The sequence below is a fragment of the Acanthochromis polyacanthus genome, chromosome 12 (assembly GCF_021347895.1).
Source record: "Acanthochromis polyacanthus isolate Apoly-LR-REF ecotype Palm Island chromosome 12, KAUST_Apoly_ChrSc, whole genome shotgun sequence".
NCBI classification, from domain to species: domain Eukaryota; kingdom Metazoa; phylum Chordata; class Actinopteri; family Pomacentridae; genus Acanthochromis; species Acanthochromis polyacanthus.
In genome coordinates, this window is record NC_067124.1 from 28300136 (window position 1) to 28319193 (window position 19058).

Consider the following 19058-nt stretch of genomic DNA (forward strand, 5'->3'; position numbering starts at 1 on the left):
CAAAGCAACTACAAAATGACCACAGACAGACTCACAAACAACAACAGAGACAAAATGACTGCAGAGACAAAGCACAGTCTCAAAATAACAAAAAATACCACAAATAAATGCAAAGTGACCACAAAGACACACAAACAGAGACAAAATGACAGCAAAGACACACAACTGCAAAATAAATAAAATAACCACAAAGAAACTACCCCCAAAGCTACCAAAAAAAATGACCAAAGAGAGACACTGCATAACTGCAAAGAGACAAAACGACCACAGAGACACACACTAATTGTAGAAACAAAAGTATTCCACAGACAGCTACCAGGTATTAGATAACTGGTTCATTGAAATTTACAGTAAAAACTTATTCCCCTATCTCAAAATAACTGCAAAGACAAAACACATCCACAAAAGACATAAAATAACAACAAAGAGATGCAAAAATGAATAAAAATTGTGTGACACAAAATGATTCCAAAGACACAAAATTTCTCTCAGATGCAAACACATTTTATTGAACAATAGCTGTCAGCAGTCTGATCAATAATTGTCACAGACAGAATGTTTCATGTTGAAACTATGGATGTCTTATCTGCAGATGGATTTTCTCCCCTTAAACATTATTTCTTCTACTGTACTATTTTGAACTGACCAAACTAATAACCAAAATATTAATTACCTATGTGTTATACACATCTGATAATTATTAACGTTCACTGTAAATTAGGAAAACAGGATAGATCTGTATGTGACTTCTAAACTGTCATATTCACTTAATGGCTACTTTGAGAACAGATAACGTACATTTTTTAGGTAACACTCGTGTAGCCTGCTTCACTGTAACTCGGTGCGTTTTTGCGTACCGTCACTGTCGGTGCCTTAAAGACACACCCACCTGTGCCCCCAATATAGTCGGTGGGCCAGAGGAGAGCCCCCCCAACCCCCCACCCTGCTCTGGTCCGCTCCTCCCGCAAATGGAGCTTTAGCCTGCAATGTGGCTGTTCGGACCCAGGCTGAAAATCAGAAACCCAGCAGGAGAACCGCGGACCCTATCGGACAGCTATGGCCTCCACTCCGTCCGCCTCTGCCCTGTCCGCGGTTCTCCGGTGTCGGGGGAATATCTGGACCAGGAACCCGCCGACCAAGCGGCCTGCAGCCTCCGCCGGCAGCCTCGAACTGTCCGCCGGGACGCTGCGCGACTCCACGGCTGAGCGCACCGGGTCACCGCAGAGCGCAGCGTGGGAAGCTTTTCCCCGATGTGTCGTGATGGGAGGGAGGCTGACCGTTTCGTACAAAGTAGGTGGTAAAACACCGAGAGAGAAAGACGTCAGGGAGGTGAATAAATTCTGTTTTCCAAAACTTTCGCAACCCCCCGGGGACGCGCACTCAGCTCCGCCTGGTGTCCAAAAGGGCCAGCTGGCGCGCAGACTGACACCTAACCTGTCTGGAAGAGATAAATTCTCCAAAATAATCCACACGATTAAATACGAATCAGGCGCTGCACATACCTGTAGGATAATATTTGTTCAGGACATGGATGGACTCCCAGCTGGCGTGGTGAAGCTGTCTGTGACTTCTCCGCATTTGGTAACAGGACATATCCCGTCCTTCGTGTTGTCTAGCTGGCCAACACTGAAGAGAACCTGCTTATTTTTGACTGCTCTGGTGTCAGAAATGATATTCTACAAACTGGCGGTGCTGTGCGGTTCCAATAACAGCCCTCGTGAGGAAAACACCAGAAAAGACCCCCTGCAGGTGAGCAGCCTGACTCTTGATTTAAATTATGCAACCATTTCCATGCGTGAAAAACATGTTCTGCTTTCTCTTTTTAGGCAAATGTGCACATCCACACTTCCCCCAAAGACAATGGACAAAACATTACAGAGGACAGACCTGACTGAGTCCAAGGCCTCGGCTCCAAAAATACACACTGTGACCCAACATCAACATTGACTTTTACACAGCTTTCACAATACACAGCACATCTGGACTTCAACCTGCTGAAACATGAAAACAACATTTGGTTTTATAGTTCACTTTTCCATTCACTGTAAAGACACAAATGAGAAATAAACACAGATATTGCTTGTAATCCTACATTCTTAAGTCTTCTAGGCCTTCCGATATGTTACTGTTGGTCAAACCTTAATTTTTGAGGTCACCCTGCATAACCTGGCAATAGCCAGATTAATAATTGTGTAGTACTTGATAGTACTCCACAATATCAATCTGGGACCGCTCCATGTAAATCCGTTCGGAGGAAAGAGGCACAGATTGGACAATGCAACAGTATGTCCCGCCTCTGACAGGTTTATTTTTAGCCAATCGCGGGATCTTCACAACGAGCGGAGTCAATTGGTAGATTAAACTCTTACCAAAACCCGTAGGTAAAAAAGCACAATCATCTTTACCATCCAGAAATGCGCAAAGCGCCTCTCGTTGTTCTTCCTTCAAAGAAGCGATAGGAGATTCAGCTAAAACTGACTTAATAGCAGCATCTACACGATGGTTGTCCTCTGTTGCCATGTTTGTTTTGATCTACTGGCGCTTGGTGTCATCTTCACACCCGGATATCCCGCCCCACACACGAATACTGCTGCGTGATTGGCCTGTGCCAACTTGGCTCTGTACGAACAGTGAATGCGGGAGCGGGGCAAGATGGTTTCTTGAGAGATTTGTGAACTCACAAATATCGTGAGAAATCAACTTGCTGGCAAGGTTACACCCTGCATGTTTTGTACAGAAGCTTGGTACAAAATTTTCCTTCAGAATACTGTATAAAAACCGGAAACATCTAGAAAAACTGCGTAAATGGGGTGGAATAATTAAAATAAAGACCCTTGTGTTAGATGTGTATATATATTTATATACAATCCAGGCCAAACGTGGGGAAGCCAGATCAAATTTATGCAAAAAAAAAATTCACAGTTTCCTTGGTACAACAAAATACACATGATTATGACATAAAGAATCACTCATCAGAACAGATCTTTACTGTCATGATCAGGTATCTGTATCTATTGGTGACGGGTAGATAAGACGTCAGGAGGCGCTGTGGCGCCCAAACCCCCAACTGTGCTGATGCTGTGTCCCGCCTTTATCGCTCCATACTGACACCTGCTGGCTCTTAAAGTCATTACAGATTAAATTTACATTTAATTAAATAATTTTAAATAATTTTTAAAATTTTCATTTTATATATATATACACAGTATATATGACTAATATTAGTATATTTGTTCAAAATACATTACAGCGGGGATACTTGTGAGAGTTGGCCAGTATATTCAAAATGACTTCCTGATGAAAAGTTAGTAACATGCTCCGCAAAAGTCGAAGGGCGTGGCCATGGAGACCCCCCAAAATATTGATCCTTGGCCATGAACCAGGAAGTTCTGTAACTCTCCTGAACATGCTCCAATCTGCCTGAAATTTAACATGTATGATCGCAGTCCGGCCCTGACGACATCCATGTGGTTATGTGCGTTCACAGTCATAACGCCACCGTGTGGTATCATGAAGTAGACATTTTTTACACATTGATGTACTATTCTTAGCAGGTTGATCATATTCACCTCAAATGTGGTGACATAAACCTGAACATTTTGATGATGACTTACGAAGAAAATGGTGACTCGTGGTCAAAGGGCGTGTCTGGTGGTGCGGCGAATTTCGATTTCTCGCCATTAAAATTGAATTATTCATATCTCAGCTGCAAATGGTCCAATCTGGACCTAACTTCACATGATGGACAAGAATTTGGGTCTGAACACATCCACACTCATAAATTTGAAAATACTTATAGCGCCACCTATTGGCAACATTTTGATGATTCATTAAACGCTGTTGTCGTGGCAACGGATTGTTGCCATGACAAACAAAATACATTTTGACAGGTTTGGAACTCTCAAATGCTCGCCAAAGTTACCACACACATCAGGACTGCTGAAGATTTGATATTTTAGATGAACTGCACATGTGTGTGGAAAAATAGCTCTATCGCGCCACCTGGAAATTTTCAAACATTTACTACGGCCAGTACCTGTCACCTACAGTTATGAAATTTGGTAGACATATGTAACTGGTCAAGAGGCACAAAAATGTAATTGACACCCATGCCCAGAACCCAATAGGAAGTCGGCCATTTTGAATTATGTGTCATATTTTTGATAATTTTGGGTCATTTTTGACCATTTTCAAAAGCAATATACTCAAACAGGGTAACACTCAGAGAGCTGAAATTTGGCCAGGATGTACAGCAGGCACAGGTGATGTGCTTTGCAAAAGTCTGAGGGCATGGAAATGGCAACCCCTGGAAATGTACAATTGGCCATGAAACAGGAAATGCTGTGTAACTGCACTGAACATGGTCCAATCTGCATGAAACTCAGAGTCCTGCCCTGATGACAATCACATCAAGGGCGTAGGTTTGCATAGGGACGGTAGGGACATAACACTACCAACTTTTCAAGAGGGTCAAATTGTCCCCACCAACTTTTAAGCAACCTTATTTGCATTATATAATGAGTTCAGTTATATAGGTAGTTTTGATTGTCTTCCCATATGTTGTAAGGATAGAATTGACCCTACCATTATTAAGTGAATTATTTTCATTATGTTCAGACCAGGTTCAGACTTACATTTACCCCTTTTCACTTGCTGAATGTGCCGGTCCAATCAAACGTGCATTTGATTGGCTGATGACAATTCTTGCTTAGAGAGAATTGTCCTCCTGTATGTGTTTTCTACTGTTAACGTTAATTAGACTGTGAGAAATGTAGTGAACTCTGCTGGAAAATAGAGAACCAGAAAAACGTGAGCAAGAAGCTGCTTAGAGAGAGAGGTCCCAGTCTGTGTTTCACAGGAAAGTATTGACAGTCAAACAAAAAAAAAAACACATGCTGTTGCTTTTCTTCTTGTAAACGGCCTGGTTTAGAAGGAATAAGGCTAGAGCATGTTGTGACTTTACACTTTTGAAACCAAATACCTATTAGTGCATTTATTTATTAATTAAAATGTATTTAATTACTATCACTTGAACCAATACACATGAAAGTTAGTACAAGTCAATACAGATTTATTTTGCATTGATCATTTAGCTTATCGATTAATTAGGTTCATATTCATGAGAAATGTAGCCCTGACCCCCGTTCACCCAATCTGTTTGGTCTTATTAATGTCCCGTCCCCAGCAAAAAGTGTACATGCAGGTTATACTGTTATATCGTCCCTACCAATGTTGAGACCAAACCTACGCCCTTGAATCACATGTAGATATACAGCCAAAGTCATAGCGCCACCTGCTGGATGGAAGGAAATGCTCTATAACTAGCTGTACATGCTCCGATCTGCCTGAAACTTTACATGTGTGATCAGAGTCCAGCTCAAACAGAACAACACATATCGGCTATTCAGTCTAAATTACATTATAAACCCTGTTTTTTTCCCCTCAGCCTCTCTTTCAGACTCGGTGGTGTAGAAGCTCACAGTAGACGTGCAGTGACACTTGCAGGGTATGGAGCGATAGGAGTGCCAAATCAAAATATAAATAAATAAATAAATAAATAAATGTGGAAATATAAAGAGAAATAAATAATTAAATAAATAAATGTGGAAATATAAAGAGAAATAAATAAATAAATAAATGTGGAAATATAAAGAGAAATAAATAAATAAATAAATAAATGTGGAAATATAAAGAGAAATAAATAAATAAATAAATAAAAAGGAAACCTTTGTCTTTGCTTTTACCTTTTCTGTTTTTTCCTTTTATTTATTTATTTATTTATTTCTCTTTATATTTCCACATTTATTTATTTAATTATTTATTTCTCTTTATATTTCCACATTTATTTATTTATTTATTTATTTCTCTTTATATTTCCACATTTATTTATTTATTTATTTATTTCCCTTTATATTTCCTCAGGTCCACCAAGAAAAGGAAAAATGCAAATCAGTTTGCTCTGGGCGGGGATTCTGAACACAGGAGTCCTGCCTGACACCAGCTCCCAGCACGGCTGAAGTGAAGCCATGTCACCGTTGAGCTTCGGCTGATTCTGCCACTGATAAGAAAATAAACATTAATTTACCGAATTAGCAGCGTCCTTTCAGTGTCTGATGGCAGAATCAGCCGAAGCTCCACGGTGACACGGCTTCACTTCAGCCGTGGTCGGAGCTGGCGTCAGGACAGAAGCCTGTGTGCGGTACGACTCCCCCCCTGAAAAGGAAGCCCCGCCCAGACGAAACTGATTTGCATTTTTCTATTTCATGGTGTCAGGCCATTATGAAATAACCACCAAGAAATAAAATGCAAATCAGTTTGCTTTCACTTGGTGGACTGAGCTGTCAATCAAATGGCTCTAGGCGGGGCTTCCTCGTCGTTCCTGATCACAGGCATATGAAGAGTAGACACGACACGCCCCTCTGAGCGGCCTGTGATCAGGAACGACGAGGAAGCCCCGCCTAGAGCCATTTGATTGACAGCTCAGTCCACCAAGTGAAAGCAAACTGATTTGCATTTTATTTCTTGGTGGTTATTTCATAATGGCCTGACACCATGAAATAGAAAAATGCAAATCAGTTTGCTCTGGGCGGGGCTTCCTTTTCAGGGGGGGAGTCGTACCCGCACACAGGTTTCTGTCCTGACGCCAGCTCCGATCACGGCTGAAGTGAAGCCGTGTCACCGTGGAACTTCGGCTGATTCTGCCATCAGACACTGAAAGGACGCTGCTAATTTGGTAAATTAATGTTTATTTTCTTATCAGTGGCAGAATAAGCCGAAGCTCAACGGTGACATGGCTTCACTTCAGCCGTGCTGGGAGCTGGTGTCAGGCAGGACTCCTGTGTTCAGAATCCCCGCCCAGAGCAAACTGATTTGCATTTTTCCTTTTCTTGGTGGACTGAGGAAATATAAAGGGAAATAAATAAATAAATAATTAAATAAATAAATGTGGAAATATAAAGAGAAATAAATAATTAAATAAATAAATGTGGAAATATAAAGAGAAATAAATAAATAAATAAATAAAAGGAAAAAACAGAAAAGGTAAAAGCAAAGACAAAATTTTCCTTTTTATTTATTTATTTATTTATTTATTTCTCTTTATATTTCCACATTTATTTATTTATTTATTTATTTCTCTTTATATTTCCACATTTATTTATTTATTTAATTATTTATTTCTCTTTATATTTCCACATTTATTTATTTAATTATTTATTTCTCTTTATATTTCCACATTTATTTATTTATTTATTTATTTATATATATTTTGATTTGGCACTCCTATTGCTCCATAGCAGGGCTGCTGTGTTTAATTAGCTCCGCAGAGACGGAGAGCTGCACGTCAAAGTGTTGTGTAACTTCTCAAGGTGACAGTTAGGGCGGGACTTCCGAGTCTGCGCAGACCAGGAAGCTGTCGTGTTACTTCTCCTCCTCCTCCTGAAGCCAAAGCGGAGAGAAACGGCAGAAAACTCCACGGCGTTAAATTGATTTAATCACCGGGAAAACTCGCCGGAGAGGAGCTCCACGGCGGCTCCGGATCTCCAAACGCCTCCAGCCGTCGGTTGACTCGTGTCGGGTGTCTGAGAAGACATGGGAGAAAGAAGTGGTGTTCGGGTAAGAGCTAATTTTAACACGCTCCTCCTCAGAGCGACACTATGTACAGTGTGACGACGTAAATCAGCAGGACAGGACAGGAAACTTAGCGCTTATTGCTGGTTTTCAGTCAGATTTACGCGCAGTTTGGCTCCTGAGGCCCAGGCAGCCACAGGTGATAAGAAAAAAATCGATCAGTTGGGTGAATCATCACTCAGGCAACTTCATACTGAACCCAAATGTGCATGAGTTCAACTGAAATGCAGCTTTAGCCTCTTATTTTCACATTTTTTGATGTGATGTTCTAATTATTTCAGATGAAAGACGATTTTAAAAGTTGAAGGTCTGCAAACTTGGCTCAGGATGAGTGCTGCTCTTCATCATATGTCCATGTCCACCCACACTTTGCTGTGTCTTTACAACTTTCTGCAACGACACTCAGTCAGACCTCCAATCATGTGCTTGTGATGATACAGGACACACTCTGCCCTTCCCGTGTCCCATTCCTATTGTCTGAAACAGTGACACGTCTTTCCTCCTGAACTTCTCCTCCCCCTCCTGAACCTTCCTTATCTTTGCCATGCTCCGCAAAAGAGGCTCTTTCATTTTTTGTGGCACTTTCCTGTTTGTCACCTGGAACGCCATCCTCGTGCTCCTGTTGTGGGGCAGGCCGCAGCCGGGTCAGCCGGGTCAGCCGGGGGAGGCCAGCCAGGAGCAGGGAGCACCGCTGGAAATCCTTTCCGATGATGTGGTGGGAGATGTGCTCCGGATGGCGGACACCTTCGAAGCAGAGCTGGAGAGGCAAAAAGATATCTTGCTGCAGATCCAGAAGCATCAACCGCTTTGGGAGTCGTCGAACGCAAACAAGGTGAAGGCGGTCGCCCCCAAGCAGCCTATCATTCCCATCCTGGTCATTGCCTGCAACAGGGTCACCGTGAGGCGCTGCGTGGACAAACTGCTGCAGCACCGACCTTCAGCAGAGCACTTCCCCATCATAGTGAGCCAGGACTGTGGGCACGCAGAGACGGCTGAGGTGATCCGCTCCTATGGAGATAAAGTCACCCACCTGAAGCAGCCGGATTTATCAGACATTGCGGTGCGGCCAGAGCACAAGAAGTTTAAGGGTTACTACAAGATCTCCAGACACTACCGCTGGGCTCTCAACCAAGTGTTCAGAACGCTCTCTCATTCTTCTGTCGTGATTGTGGAAGATGACCTGGAGGTAAACATGTGTTCTCTGTTACTGCTTTTACAATAAGCCCATGGCTCCAATTAAATGTTCATGCAGCTGTGATGTGATTTAAAAAAAACTATGCATATGTCCTTAAAAAAAAAAAAAATTGATTTGACTTGTTGACTGGGGTAAACCGAATTCTTCCTCTCCCACTCTAGGTGGCACCAGACTTCTTTGAGTATTTCCGAGCCTTGCTGCCACTCCTGAAATCTGACCCCAGCCTGTGGTGTGTGTCGGCCTGGAATGACAATGGCAGGGATGGCTACGTGGATCCTGGCAAGGCCGACCTGCTCTACCGGACCGACTTCTTTCCAGGCCTCGGGTGGATGGTGGTCAGGGAGGTGTGGGATGAGCTGGAGCCCAAGTGGCCCGCTTCCTTCTGGGATGACTGGATGCGCCAGCCGGAGCAGCGCCGCGACCGTTCCTGTATCCGCCCGGAGGTCTCACGGACTTTGACTTTTGGCCGGCAGGGTGTGAGTCTGGGTCAGTTTTTCGACAAGTACCTGCGCTACATTAAACTGAATACCGAGTTTGTGCCTTTCACCAAGTTAGACCTGAGTTACTTGAAGGAGGAGACATACAAACAGAATTTTGAGAAGGAAGTTTACAGTGCTCCTGTGGTGACATATGAAGCTGTGAAGCAGGGCCAGCTCACAGGACCTGGGCCCTTCCGCCTTCAATACTCAAGTAAGGACAGTTTCAAAATGATGGCCAAAAACCTGGGCGTCATGGATGACTTGAAGTCTGGAGTCCCAAGGGCAGGCTACAGAGGAGTCGTCAGCTTCATCTCTAGAGGACGGAGGATCTACTTAGCCCCGCCTCCAGGATGGAGCAAGTACGACCCCACCTGGAGCTGAGAATCCAGATCGATATTCCAGACCAAAGACGAAAATGATTGACGACGCAGAATGGGCTGTCCCTTTCTGATGTAGCTGTTATTGCCAATGATACTCAGGTCTTTTTCATTAATCCAAAATGTTTCTTACAGTGTAGGATGCAGCCTAAACCGTTTGTTAGACAAATCTGCTGTAATTCACCAGAGATCTATTTTTTATATGATGCTGATTGTGCACATGAACTTCATTAATGCATTCAATGCAACTGCCTAGTTTGCCACTTTAAATTATTTGCAATTCCTGGTAGTCTGTGTGACCTGTTTACGTCTGGTACAAATGAGAAAACATAATCTGTGGTCTTCTAGTGTTGGTGAGTGGTCATAACTGCAGCATATTCTGTCATTTGATTGTATGAAAATCACTTCTTCTGCATCAAATAATTTTGTTTGATTCTGCACTGTAGTACTCTTTGCAGGTTTGTTACCTTGCAATCTGCTACACTTGTGTATTTGTATATTTTTGGAATAAAAAAATAATCCACAGTTTTACTCGTGAAGCTCTATTCTGTATATATTATCTAGTGTATTACAGGATCGTAACCTTATTATTTAAATTAAACAGGTACTGCATTATATATAGTTTTGTAGGGTTTTAATAATTAAATTTGTTAGTTAAATTTGTAAAGATCATCGTATTTCTTTATTGAAAAGCACTTCAACATCTGTAGCTTCAAAGGTGCTACAAAAGTCATAGTGACCTGACTTACAGCCTTATCACCTCATAATATCCACTTGGGGATTTATGATTGAATTATATAGAGTTCGAAAGAACAAGGAAACTTGTAATGAAAATAATGCCAAAGACCTGTATTGTATTTCCACTGTGTTTCCTACTGATGAATTCACCATTATATGTAAATATTTCACTCAGCATAAACAAGACAAATAGCTGAAACAGCAGAATAATATGTGCTTTTCAATGTGAAATATGTCAAGCCACAAAAAGAGAAGCAAAATTTTTAAAATACTGTGCAAAAGAAACATTAAATATATAGACTTTTTATTATGACAATGCTTTAAAGTATACAACAGACGTGAGTACACACCAATGCAATATCACTACAGTGTAAAATGATTCAAAGTTGTCACTACAGTAATTGCATTATGTCTGAGTTGAACAGTAGGATAGTTGCTTTTCAGTAAAAATAAGATCCAGAACCAACAGTAGGAGCTCAAAGCAGCTATTGTCAGTATATGTCATTCTAAACTGACATTCAAAACTTTATTTTTTTCACTACTTCATCTATGCTTTGTATGTGTTATTTTGACTCGGCATTGAGAATACCAGTACTACCGCTCAAACTTCTGGAGATATTTTTCTGTCATTTCTTTCTTTCTTTCTTTAAAATACTCCAGATGTGCTCTGTTTGGTCTCAGTCAGGCGACATTCTTGTCAAGGTCACAGTTTTCACCTTATGTTCTGTGGAAACTTTTGTCTGATTTTGGAGGAATGATTGGATTGTTACCATGCTGGGAAAGGAATGATGCTCTTCTGTCAAGCTTCTGCAGACTGAGAGTCTCCACATACATTAATGCTGCATCTATATGAGACCCCATATTATCATATTCCCACATCTGTGCTTCACTGTCATGACTATGCTTTCACTGTGTTAATCCTGGCTTCAATCACATTAAATGTGCTGGACCTAATCTGAGCCAAACAATTTTCTCACGTGACCAAAGAATATGCGCTCAACATTCATCAGATGTCTTTTCGTGTTGTCTGAAAAAGTATAATGTTGCAGTTTATTGCAGACCACTGCAGCTCTGATAAGTGGTATAATGGTTCCTTCTATACCTGCTGATTACTGCTGCAACTGTTTCACAGATATTTAATTGGTCACTGATCTTACTGTATCCTCTTCTGCCTTTGTGGAGTCACACATTCTTATTTTTCAATTTTTCTGAGAATTTCTTTCCATGTGGAACCATGATGCAGACGTGCAGAAAGACAGCCCATAGGACCAAAACTAAGAAAACCCTGCTGTTCACAGCTCATTTTATACATACATTCATTCAATTAGTCTGGGTGGAAATCACAGATGAACTCAGTTTAGTTTCAGTTATCAAAGTTGTATTTGCTTTTGTTGCATAGAGTTTCAGCTTTGGAGCATGTATTTTCAGTAGTCTTTCTAAAGATTTTATTTGCAATTATTTATAAGAGGAAACAGTCAAATGAGAAATAATGCTATTATTCAGAGTTGGTACAGTTTTGAATCATCTGAATGATTTTGCACAGAGTGTTGTTTTCTCTACTGTCTATTGGGACTGTACATTTTCGCTTTGCTCGCCCGTCACGGTTTGTACGGTAGCCGTGTTGGCCCAAACGTTTCCAAGCGTTAAGCTAGCGTTTGTCTATTTACTTCATTTGTAATGATGGTGATGTGAGGCCGAAGCCGTTAGCTAGCTAGCCTAGCTAAAGTAATGAAGAACCGGTAGGACATGGAGAAAAACAGGGGTGTGTTGGGGGGTCAGAGTGTCATGCACCTCCTTTTAGTTTTCATCTCATGACAGCTGTTTATTCTTTAAAGCAGCTGTTAAATCATCACTGACGGCGTTAGCCTGTTAGCACGCTAAGCTGCAGGCTAGGCTAGCTCCGGTGGGGTCAGGTTTCGGTGTGATTTAATATGGCAGATTGGAAACTCAACAACACTCGTTACCGCTGGAATTATTTTTTCATTCACCTCTACCTAGTAATCCGTATTAAACTTCGCTCGTTGTAGGTCAAAAAGCTGCTGTTCAAGCAACCTTAGCTAAAGCTGCTGCTATCGAAACCGTGCGGCCTGGAATGGAGCCAGGGGACTTGCGTGAGAGCCCCGCCGGCTCCGGTGAGTCAGATGTGGGGGACTGGAGGGAGGGGATTCCTGGAGAGGATGAGGAGGTCAAAGCGGCCGAAAGTAATGGGACAGCAGCAGAAACTGCCCTCAGGGACGCTTGTGAAGAAGGCGAAAATGAGAAACAAAAAAGCGTCGGAGATCCGTTACACAGCCCGTATGAAGAGGAGCTGGACCCCCGGATCCAGGTACGTTTTCTCCGTTAGTGCTCCTTAAACTAGCTAGATGTATAAATTAGCCAGGTTTAATTACTGCTAACAGCACATGGGTGGCTAATTCTAGATCACTTTCCCTTAACTGAAAGGCATGCACAATTAATAAAAATAGACATTTAGTATATTTGCTTTGGTGTTTTCGTTATTGTCATAATACTGTAATCTGTGCAAATCCTGTTGTCAGATCAAAAGTGATTATCTTGTCAGTTGTCACAATATTGCACCATTATATCATGAAGACCATCACCTTTCAGCCCCAGTTTAACATTCATCGCCATTACAATGTAAGCCCTGATGTTAATGCTAATATATGTAGCCCTGCAACTAACAATGTTTTGTATTGTCGATTGTTTTCTCAATTGATTGCTTGGATAATCGAGAATAATGTTCAACAGTGTCCAAGTCCAAGATGAAAAGTGTATTGTACACACCTTAAGATATTCAGTTTGCTGTCATCAAGAAATAATGACCCGAATTACATGATTATCAGAGTTGTTGTCACTTTGTATAATGCTTGCTTCTTCATATCAAGAGAATGTGATTTATGTGATTTGGACATCTCTGGACATCTCCTGCACTTTGGACATTGCACTTGTCCATATTGTGATTTCAGTAATATTTTGTTTAATTATTCATCCCTATCACCGACTGTTTTTTTATGGTGTTCTTGGAATTTTATTTCCTTGTCTTTTCCCCGCAGGAAGAGTTGGAGCACCTCAATGAGGCCAGTGTAGAAATCAATAAACTAGAACTGCAGCTGGATGTAAGTACAAATTACTGCTGAAGTGGTTAATTGAATCAATAACAGAGAGAAAATTAACTAATTCTGACAGTTACTTATTCACTTAACCAGTGATTATGATGAACATTGTCTGAAATTTTGGAATTTGTTCATATTGTTCTTTTTTATAAGCTAAATATCATTGCACTGAATTTTGTCACCTCTGGTTTGGGAAATTGTAATGGGCATTTTCAATTATTTTCTGACATTTCCTAAACCACAAACAATTGATAATAATTATGTTGTTATGAAAATAATAGTTGCTGCCCTTTTAAGGAGCCTTGTTTTGTCTTCCTACACAGAAGAAATAAAATACTTTGATGCTGACATAACAAACACATTATTAATGTGAAAAAAGTATTTGCTACCCCTTTGGAAATTTCTTGTGAGTCTACCTGCTTCTAAATATTTTATTAGTGCATTCAGAAGGCACTAATCAATAGGATGATTGTGTTTTTTAATATGTGTAAAGCACAAAGGCTGGAAAAGAAAGGAATTTTAAAATGGAAAATACATTGGGTGCTGGTGGTTCGACTGTCAGTGAACTGATTGCTCACTTTCAGCTCTACTCCTGCGTGAAATCTAATAAGCTGTTCCGTCACAGGTAAATCTAATCTTGCCATTTTCATGCATTAACCATCCAGGATGCCAGATCAGGCTACCGGAAGATCCTCACTGAGTCTGCCAGGAAGCTGAACGCTCAGAGCTCTCAGCTGGGTAGCTGCATAGAAAAAGCAAGACCGTATTATGAAGCTCGCCGCCTCGCAAAGGAGGTATACACAAATAATGTTTTATATATAATAATGTAAAATAATGTAAAGGTTTTTCATGCATTTGTGTGCAATAGATTGTAGGTTTACAGAAAAAGCTGAGTGTAAAGCCTGAATTGATTTGCTGAAATCACAGTAGTTATTACAGGAGTGAGATTCAGAAGTTCTGCTCAGAGCAAGAGGAAAAAAAGGAGTATATCAGAGCTCAAATAGTCATTTAGATTCATTGTAATCCCTGGTGTGAACTGCATGTAGGCCTACACACAAACTGAAGAAAACTTGCTAATTGTATTCATACAGGAGGCCTGGTTTTGTGAGATTTTCCTCACTAGAAATTACAAACTGCACAATATACACATTTAGGTTATCTATAAAAGGGTAATTTAGAGGAAGCTTATTGTTCGCTATGATTGCCATACTTGTTCCCACATTCATTAGCCTCATGGACTTCATTTCATAGCTCAAATCAAAAACTATGATATTCGCATACAGTTCGACAGAGATATGGCTGTAATCAAAGCGAACAGAACAAGGGACTCGTGTCTTCCTCTTCTTCCACCTTTGTAGTCTGTAAAAGGTTCTTCTGCTCCCTGTAGGCACAGCAGGAGACCCAGAAGGCAGCTCTGAGCTACGAGAGGGCAGTTTCCATGCACACCGCAGCCAGGGAGATGGTCTATGTGGCAGAGCAGGGCCTGATGGCTGACGGCAAGAACACCCTGGATCCTACCTGGCAGGAGATGCTCAACCACGCCACCGCCAAGGTAACAGAAAAGAGACACAAGATACATGGCCAAACATTTAAAGTGCATACAGGCAGCTTTCTATTTAGCTTGCTCAAGTTATTCACTTGTCTGTTCCGCGACCTCACCGCTCTGTTGAGTGTGTGGAAAAGAAGTGTGTAGATACTGGTTTTTGGCAGCCAAGGAGACGATCACAAACACGCTGTTGCTGGGTTACGATTGGCAGGCTCGACCAAAAATAAGCTAGACAGCTGGTGAACTTTTGTTCCTTCTCAGCTGTAACAGGTAGCCTGAGTGTGTGGGGCAGGCACTGTTTTCCATACCTTTGAGAGTCAAAGAATGTGTAAGTAAATGTAAAACACCAATACAGAGAGGAGAGAAGGGGCTTCGTAGGTGATGCTGCACTACACCAAAACCATATTTACTTAAAAGCACTGACAAAGAAACAAACATCAAGGTCGAGCTCTTAAGTGCAAGAAATGTAGAACTGAGGTTAGCAATCAGAGTTTTATTGCCTGGACCGTGTGCCCCAGATACATGGCTGGTTTATCTCATATGAGCCAATGCATTGATTACAGTGAGGTGTAATGACACAGGAACATATAAAGGACAAGAAATAGGATTGTGCCTAAAACACGGTGGATGGTGACACGAGATTAAAACAAAATAAGACAAGAAGCTTACCACTACAACTGCCAACTTTATCATTCAACAACAGTGTTGTTTCCTGTCATACTTGTTGTTGTTCCTTTATGCTGCTTACATGACAATATGGTAATAAAATAATAAATATCTTTTTAATTTTATTACTTCTCTTAGCAAGGTTACAAAGTGCTTGAGCAAGTTTAATGATTGATTTATATGAATGACCCATATTAAAGCTTAGCCTATCACTTATGATGCAGCTTTATCACACATTGTTGTAGATAAAAGGCACCACCGTAGCAACATCAAAGATTTATAGAAATGCACAGAATAAATGACTGGGGGTACATTTTACCCACAGGTGTTTAAAGGTAGAGGTCTCATTTTTAAAAATCTGGCAATACAGAGCACAACATAACATACTTTCTTGGAAAACACTGGAGGATTTGAACATTTTCTTAAAACAAAGTTACATACAATAAAAAAAAGCTGTTGTAGGTAGACTTCAGCTGTTGGTAATTCTTGTGTTATTTTGACAAGAATTCCATGAAGGAGTAATCTTCTTGTTGACTTCATCAGTTCAGGAAAGAAGTTACTCAGCATTGTTGTTTTTTCTTTTAACAGACATAATGTTTGCACCATTAGAGCCCCGTTCCTTTTATTTTTTTGTCTGGACACATTGCTTAGTGTGTATATTGACACCCTGTTTGTGTGTGCTTTTCTTGTAGGTGAATGAAGCCGAGGAGGAGCGACTCCGCAGCGAGAGGGAGCACATGCGCGTCACACATGCCTGTCAGGAGGCCGAGGCTCGGGTTCAGATGCTGCAAAAGTCCCTCAAAAGAGTCATCGTCAAGTCCAAACCTTATTTTGAGCTCAAGGCCCAGTTCAACCACATACTGGAGGTAATGCAGATACAAATATCCCAGCAGCTGAATGTAAACGCGAAGCGCAGTGCAGTTTTACCCTTCTTACAAGGAAACTTTGGCTCTGTTTGTGGGGTTCATTTGTAATTATGCTGCTGAATTGGCAAAATACTGTGATGTATTCTGTGTCTGAAGGATTAGTAGAGGTCAGTGGGAGGTTATTTGCCTCTTTTGACGTTAAATCAATGTTGAAATTGATGATGATGGTTGCTGTGTGTGACTCCAGGAGCACAAGGCCAAAGTGCTGCAGCTGGAACAGCACGTAGCCAAAGTGAAGACCCGCTATTCGATTGCCCTGCGAAACTTGGAGCAAATCAGCGAGCAAATCCACGCTCAGAGGGGGAGAGAGCAGGGCAAGGGAGGACGCCCCACCGTCTGCGGCGGGCGGAGCCCCCCCATCGGAGCTGAGTCCGACAGCAAAGCTCAGGAAGAAGGTGGAGCCTGTGGCGGTGGCGTGATGGGGAAAAATCAAGTTGATTCAGCCATCGACCTAGTGGAGAGATATAAGGAGAAGGAAAATGAAAAGGAGAGGGAGAGAGCTGGGTCGGATTCCCTCTCGGTCTTCAGCCTGCAGACCATCGCTTCCGACCTGGAGAAATATGACTCCATCGAGCACCTCGGGGACCTCAGCGATGTGGGGAGTGTAACTGGGGATGAAGGGGAGAAAGAGAGAGGGGGAGTAATGAACAAAAGAGACAAGCTGACAGAAACAACCGCCAAAGAGCGCCAGCAGCAGTTCTACAAGCAGCACCACCGCAGCTTCAGCCTGTGAGGCGCTCACGCATACAGCTGCTGTAAACAATGCAAAAGCAAAGCGGGAGTGAACATCCCTAACACAAAGGTACCAACCAAAGTATAACACAGTGAATTAGCTGCAGTGATACAGCTGTAGGTGTATCAAACTTAGTGTAAATAAGCACACGTACTTTGACTGACATTAGCATAACGCTGAACACTGTTAGCATCGCAGCCTAGTTAGAACACTACAGGCGTCTACAGAGCTCACATTCCTTCAGGACAAGTATTCTGTATATTCACTCCCTCTGAGGGATTCTGGGTAGGATTTGCTCCTGGAGCATGAAGGAGCAGCGGAGAAGATGAAAAGCCCCCTTTGAACAGACATATTTAGAAAGGCATCGTTGTCTCACTGTCGCAGGCTAATCACTGAACTAATTTGGTGAGACTGGTGAAAAACATCTCCCCCACCACCACTGTTGCCCCTCCAGGCGTGTCGAGTCTTATCAGCGATTACTTCAAGGTAGAGGGTCGCAGGGCCGCTGTGTGCACCCTGAGATAGCAGGGAAAAATGACAAAAACGTTTCTCTGTCAGTGCAGAGTGAAAGCATGTCTGAATCCCGACTTCATGTATTACTTTCCTCCAACATGCTGCACGTTTTATTTCGGCACGAGAGAATGCGTTTTTTGAAAATTCCTGAAAGACTGTTTCCACTCCCGACAGCATGCACTCCGAGTAAAACAGACACTTGTGACGTCTTCAGGGCTATAAGCTGAAAGAAATACTGACACAGTTGAAGCTAAGGAAATGAAGCTCAGCCACTTTTTGTTTTTTATGCTGCAACGCTGAAGCCTTTTCAAGTTTTGTTTACATTTGAATAAGTGGGTGCATTGCCTCATTTGTTTGCCTTTTATTAAAATAAAATTTAAAAAAGCCCTTGTTGTAATTTGAAGTGTGCCTTGCCACAGAACAAGTAAATTTAGCTTGAGTAGTAGCTTGACGTAAGCGGCGTTTAGTTTATTTACAGAACAAGTGAGTGCCCTTTTATGATTTTTACAAGATTTTAATCATCTGACTCACCCTGGCACCGTTTCAGACTTGAAGAGTTCTGATTTGTGTATTGTTTTTTTCCCACAATATTGTACTTTGTCAAAGTGTAAGCTGCAAAACAGTGAAGTAAAAAAACAACAACTTGTAAATGTATGTAATTATTACAAAAAGCTGGAAAATATTGACGTGTACAGTTAAGACGTGTGTTGCCGATTTGAGTATTTGACAATTTATTTTGTTGTACAGATGTTCTGGATCCCCGCGGGTTTATTTAAAACATCGTCACTGTCACAGTTTATGTGAAACACCCTGTCACCTCCACTGCTGTCTTCACAGTCAGTCCTCACCCTTTGAATGGCATTTATGAATCAGTTAGTGTCATTCACTGTTTACTATTTATGCATTGTCATGTCTATAATCAATAAAAAAACAGACTCTTGGCCTCCTGTAGTTCACCTATTTTCACATTCAGTGTCATGTGGAATGAATGTGAATTTGTGTTGCGGGAGGGATGCAGAAGGAGAGGTTATGTCTTCCCTGCCTTCCTTCAATTATTCAGCACATGTATAAATATGAATAGATGGAAGAACAGAAGAGGAGGGGGGAAGGCGTTTGATTTAATAGATGACCAGTGTTGTAGAA

The 19058-nt window shown here is 41.6% G+C and overlaps 2 protein-coding genes and 2 long non-coding RNA genes across 4 annotated transcripts in view; 3 read left to right on the forward strand and 1 right to left on the reverse strand.

Moving 5' to 3' along the window:
• Positions 1-786: 786 nt before the first annotated feature.
• On the forward strand, positions 787-2091 carry LOC110954569 (uncharacterized). Its single transcript, XR_007945474.1, has 2 exons — positions 787-1749; positions 1827-2091. It is a non-coding gene; the product is annotated as an uncharacterized LOC110954569 (long non-coding RNA).
• A 5294-nt stretch (positions 2092-7385) lies between these two features.
• mgat1a (alpha-1,3-mannosyl-glycoprotein 2-beta-N-acetylglucosaminyltransferase a) lies at positions 7386-10205 on the forward strand. The gene is made up of 3 exons (XM_022199161.2): positions 7386-7614; positions 7911-8815; positions 8986-10205. The coding sequence occupies exons 2-3, from the start codon at positions 8174-8176 to the stop codon at positions 9682-9684; spliced, it is 1341 nt and encodes a 446-aa protein (XP_022054853.1). The 5' UTR covers positions 7386-7614; positions 7911-8173; the 3' UTR covers positions 9685-10205.
• Positions 10206-12035: 1830 nt separating this feature from the next.
• Positions 12036-18858, forward strand: sh3bp5la (SH3-binding domain protein 5-like, a). Its single transcript, XM_022199162.2, has 6 exons — positions 12036-12744; positions 13472-13534; positions 14197-14325; positions 14919-15083; positions 16436-16609; positions 16857-18858. The coding sequence occupies exons 1-6, from the start codon at positions 12511-12513 to the stop codon at positions 17400-17402; spliced, it is 1311 nt and encodes a 436-aa protein (XP_022054854.1). The 5' UTR covers positions 12036-12510; the 3' UTR covers positions 17403-18858.
• LOC127536585 (uncharacterized) overlaps positions 17156-19058 on the reverse strand; it is a 47147-nt gene continuing 45244 nt past the window's right edge. The window contains exon 3 of the long non-coding RNA XR_007945645.1: positions 17156-17277. This is a non-coding gene — a long non-coding RNA (uncharacterized LOC127536585). The remainder of the gene's footprint in view (positions 17278-19058) is intronic.

Coding starts and splice junctions, on each gene's coding strand:
- mgat1a (XM_022199161.2), top strand. CDS start 8,174: ATGCTCCGCAAAAGAGGCTCTTTCATTTTTTGTGGCACTTTCCTGTTT. Junction 8,816..8,985: donor TTGTGGAAGATGACCTGGAG/GTAAACATGTGT, acceptor CTCCCACTCTAG/GTGGCACCAGACTTCTTTGA.
- sh3bp5la (XM_022199162.2), top strand. CDS start 12,511: ATGGAGCCAGGGGACTTGCGTGAGAGCCCCGCCGGCTCCGGTGAGTCA. Junction 12,745..13,471: donor AGCTGGACCCCCGGATCCAG/GTACGTTTTCTC, acceptor TTTTCCCCGCAG/GAAGAGTTGGAGCACCTCAA. Junction 15,084..16,435: donor TCAACCACGCCACCGCCAAG/GTAACAGAAAAG, acceptor CTTTTCTTGTAG/GTGAATGAAGCCGAGGAGGA.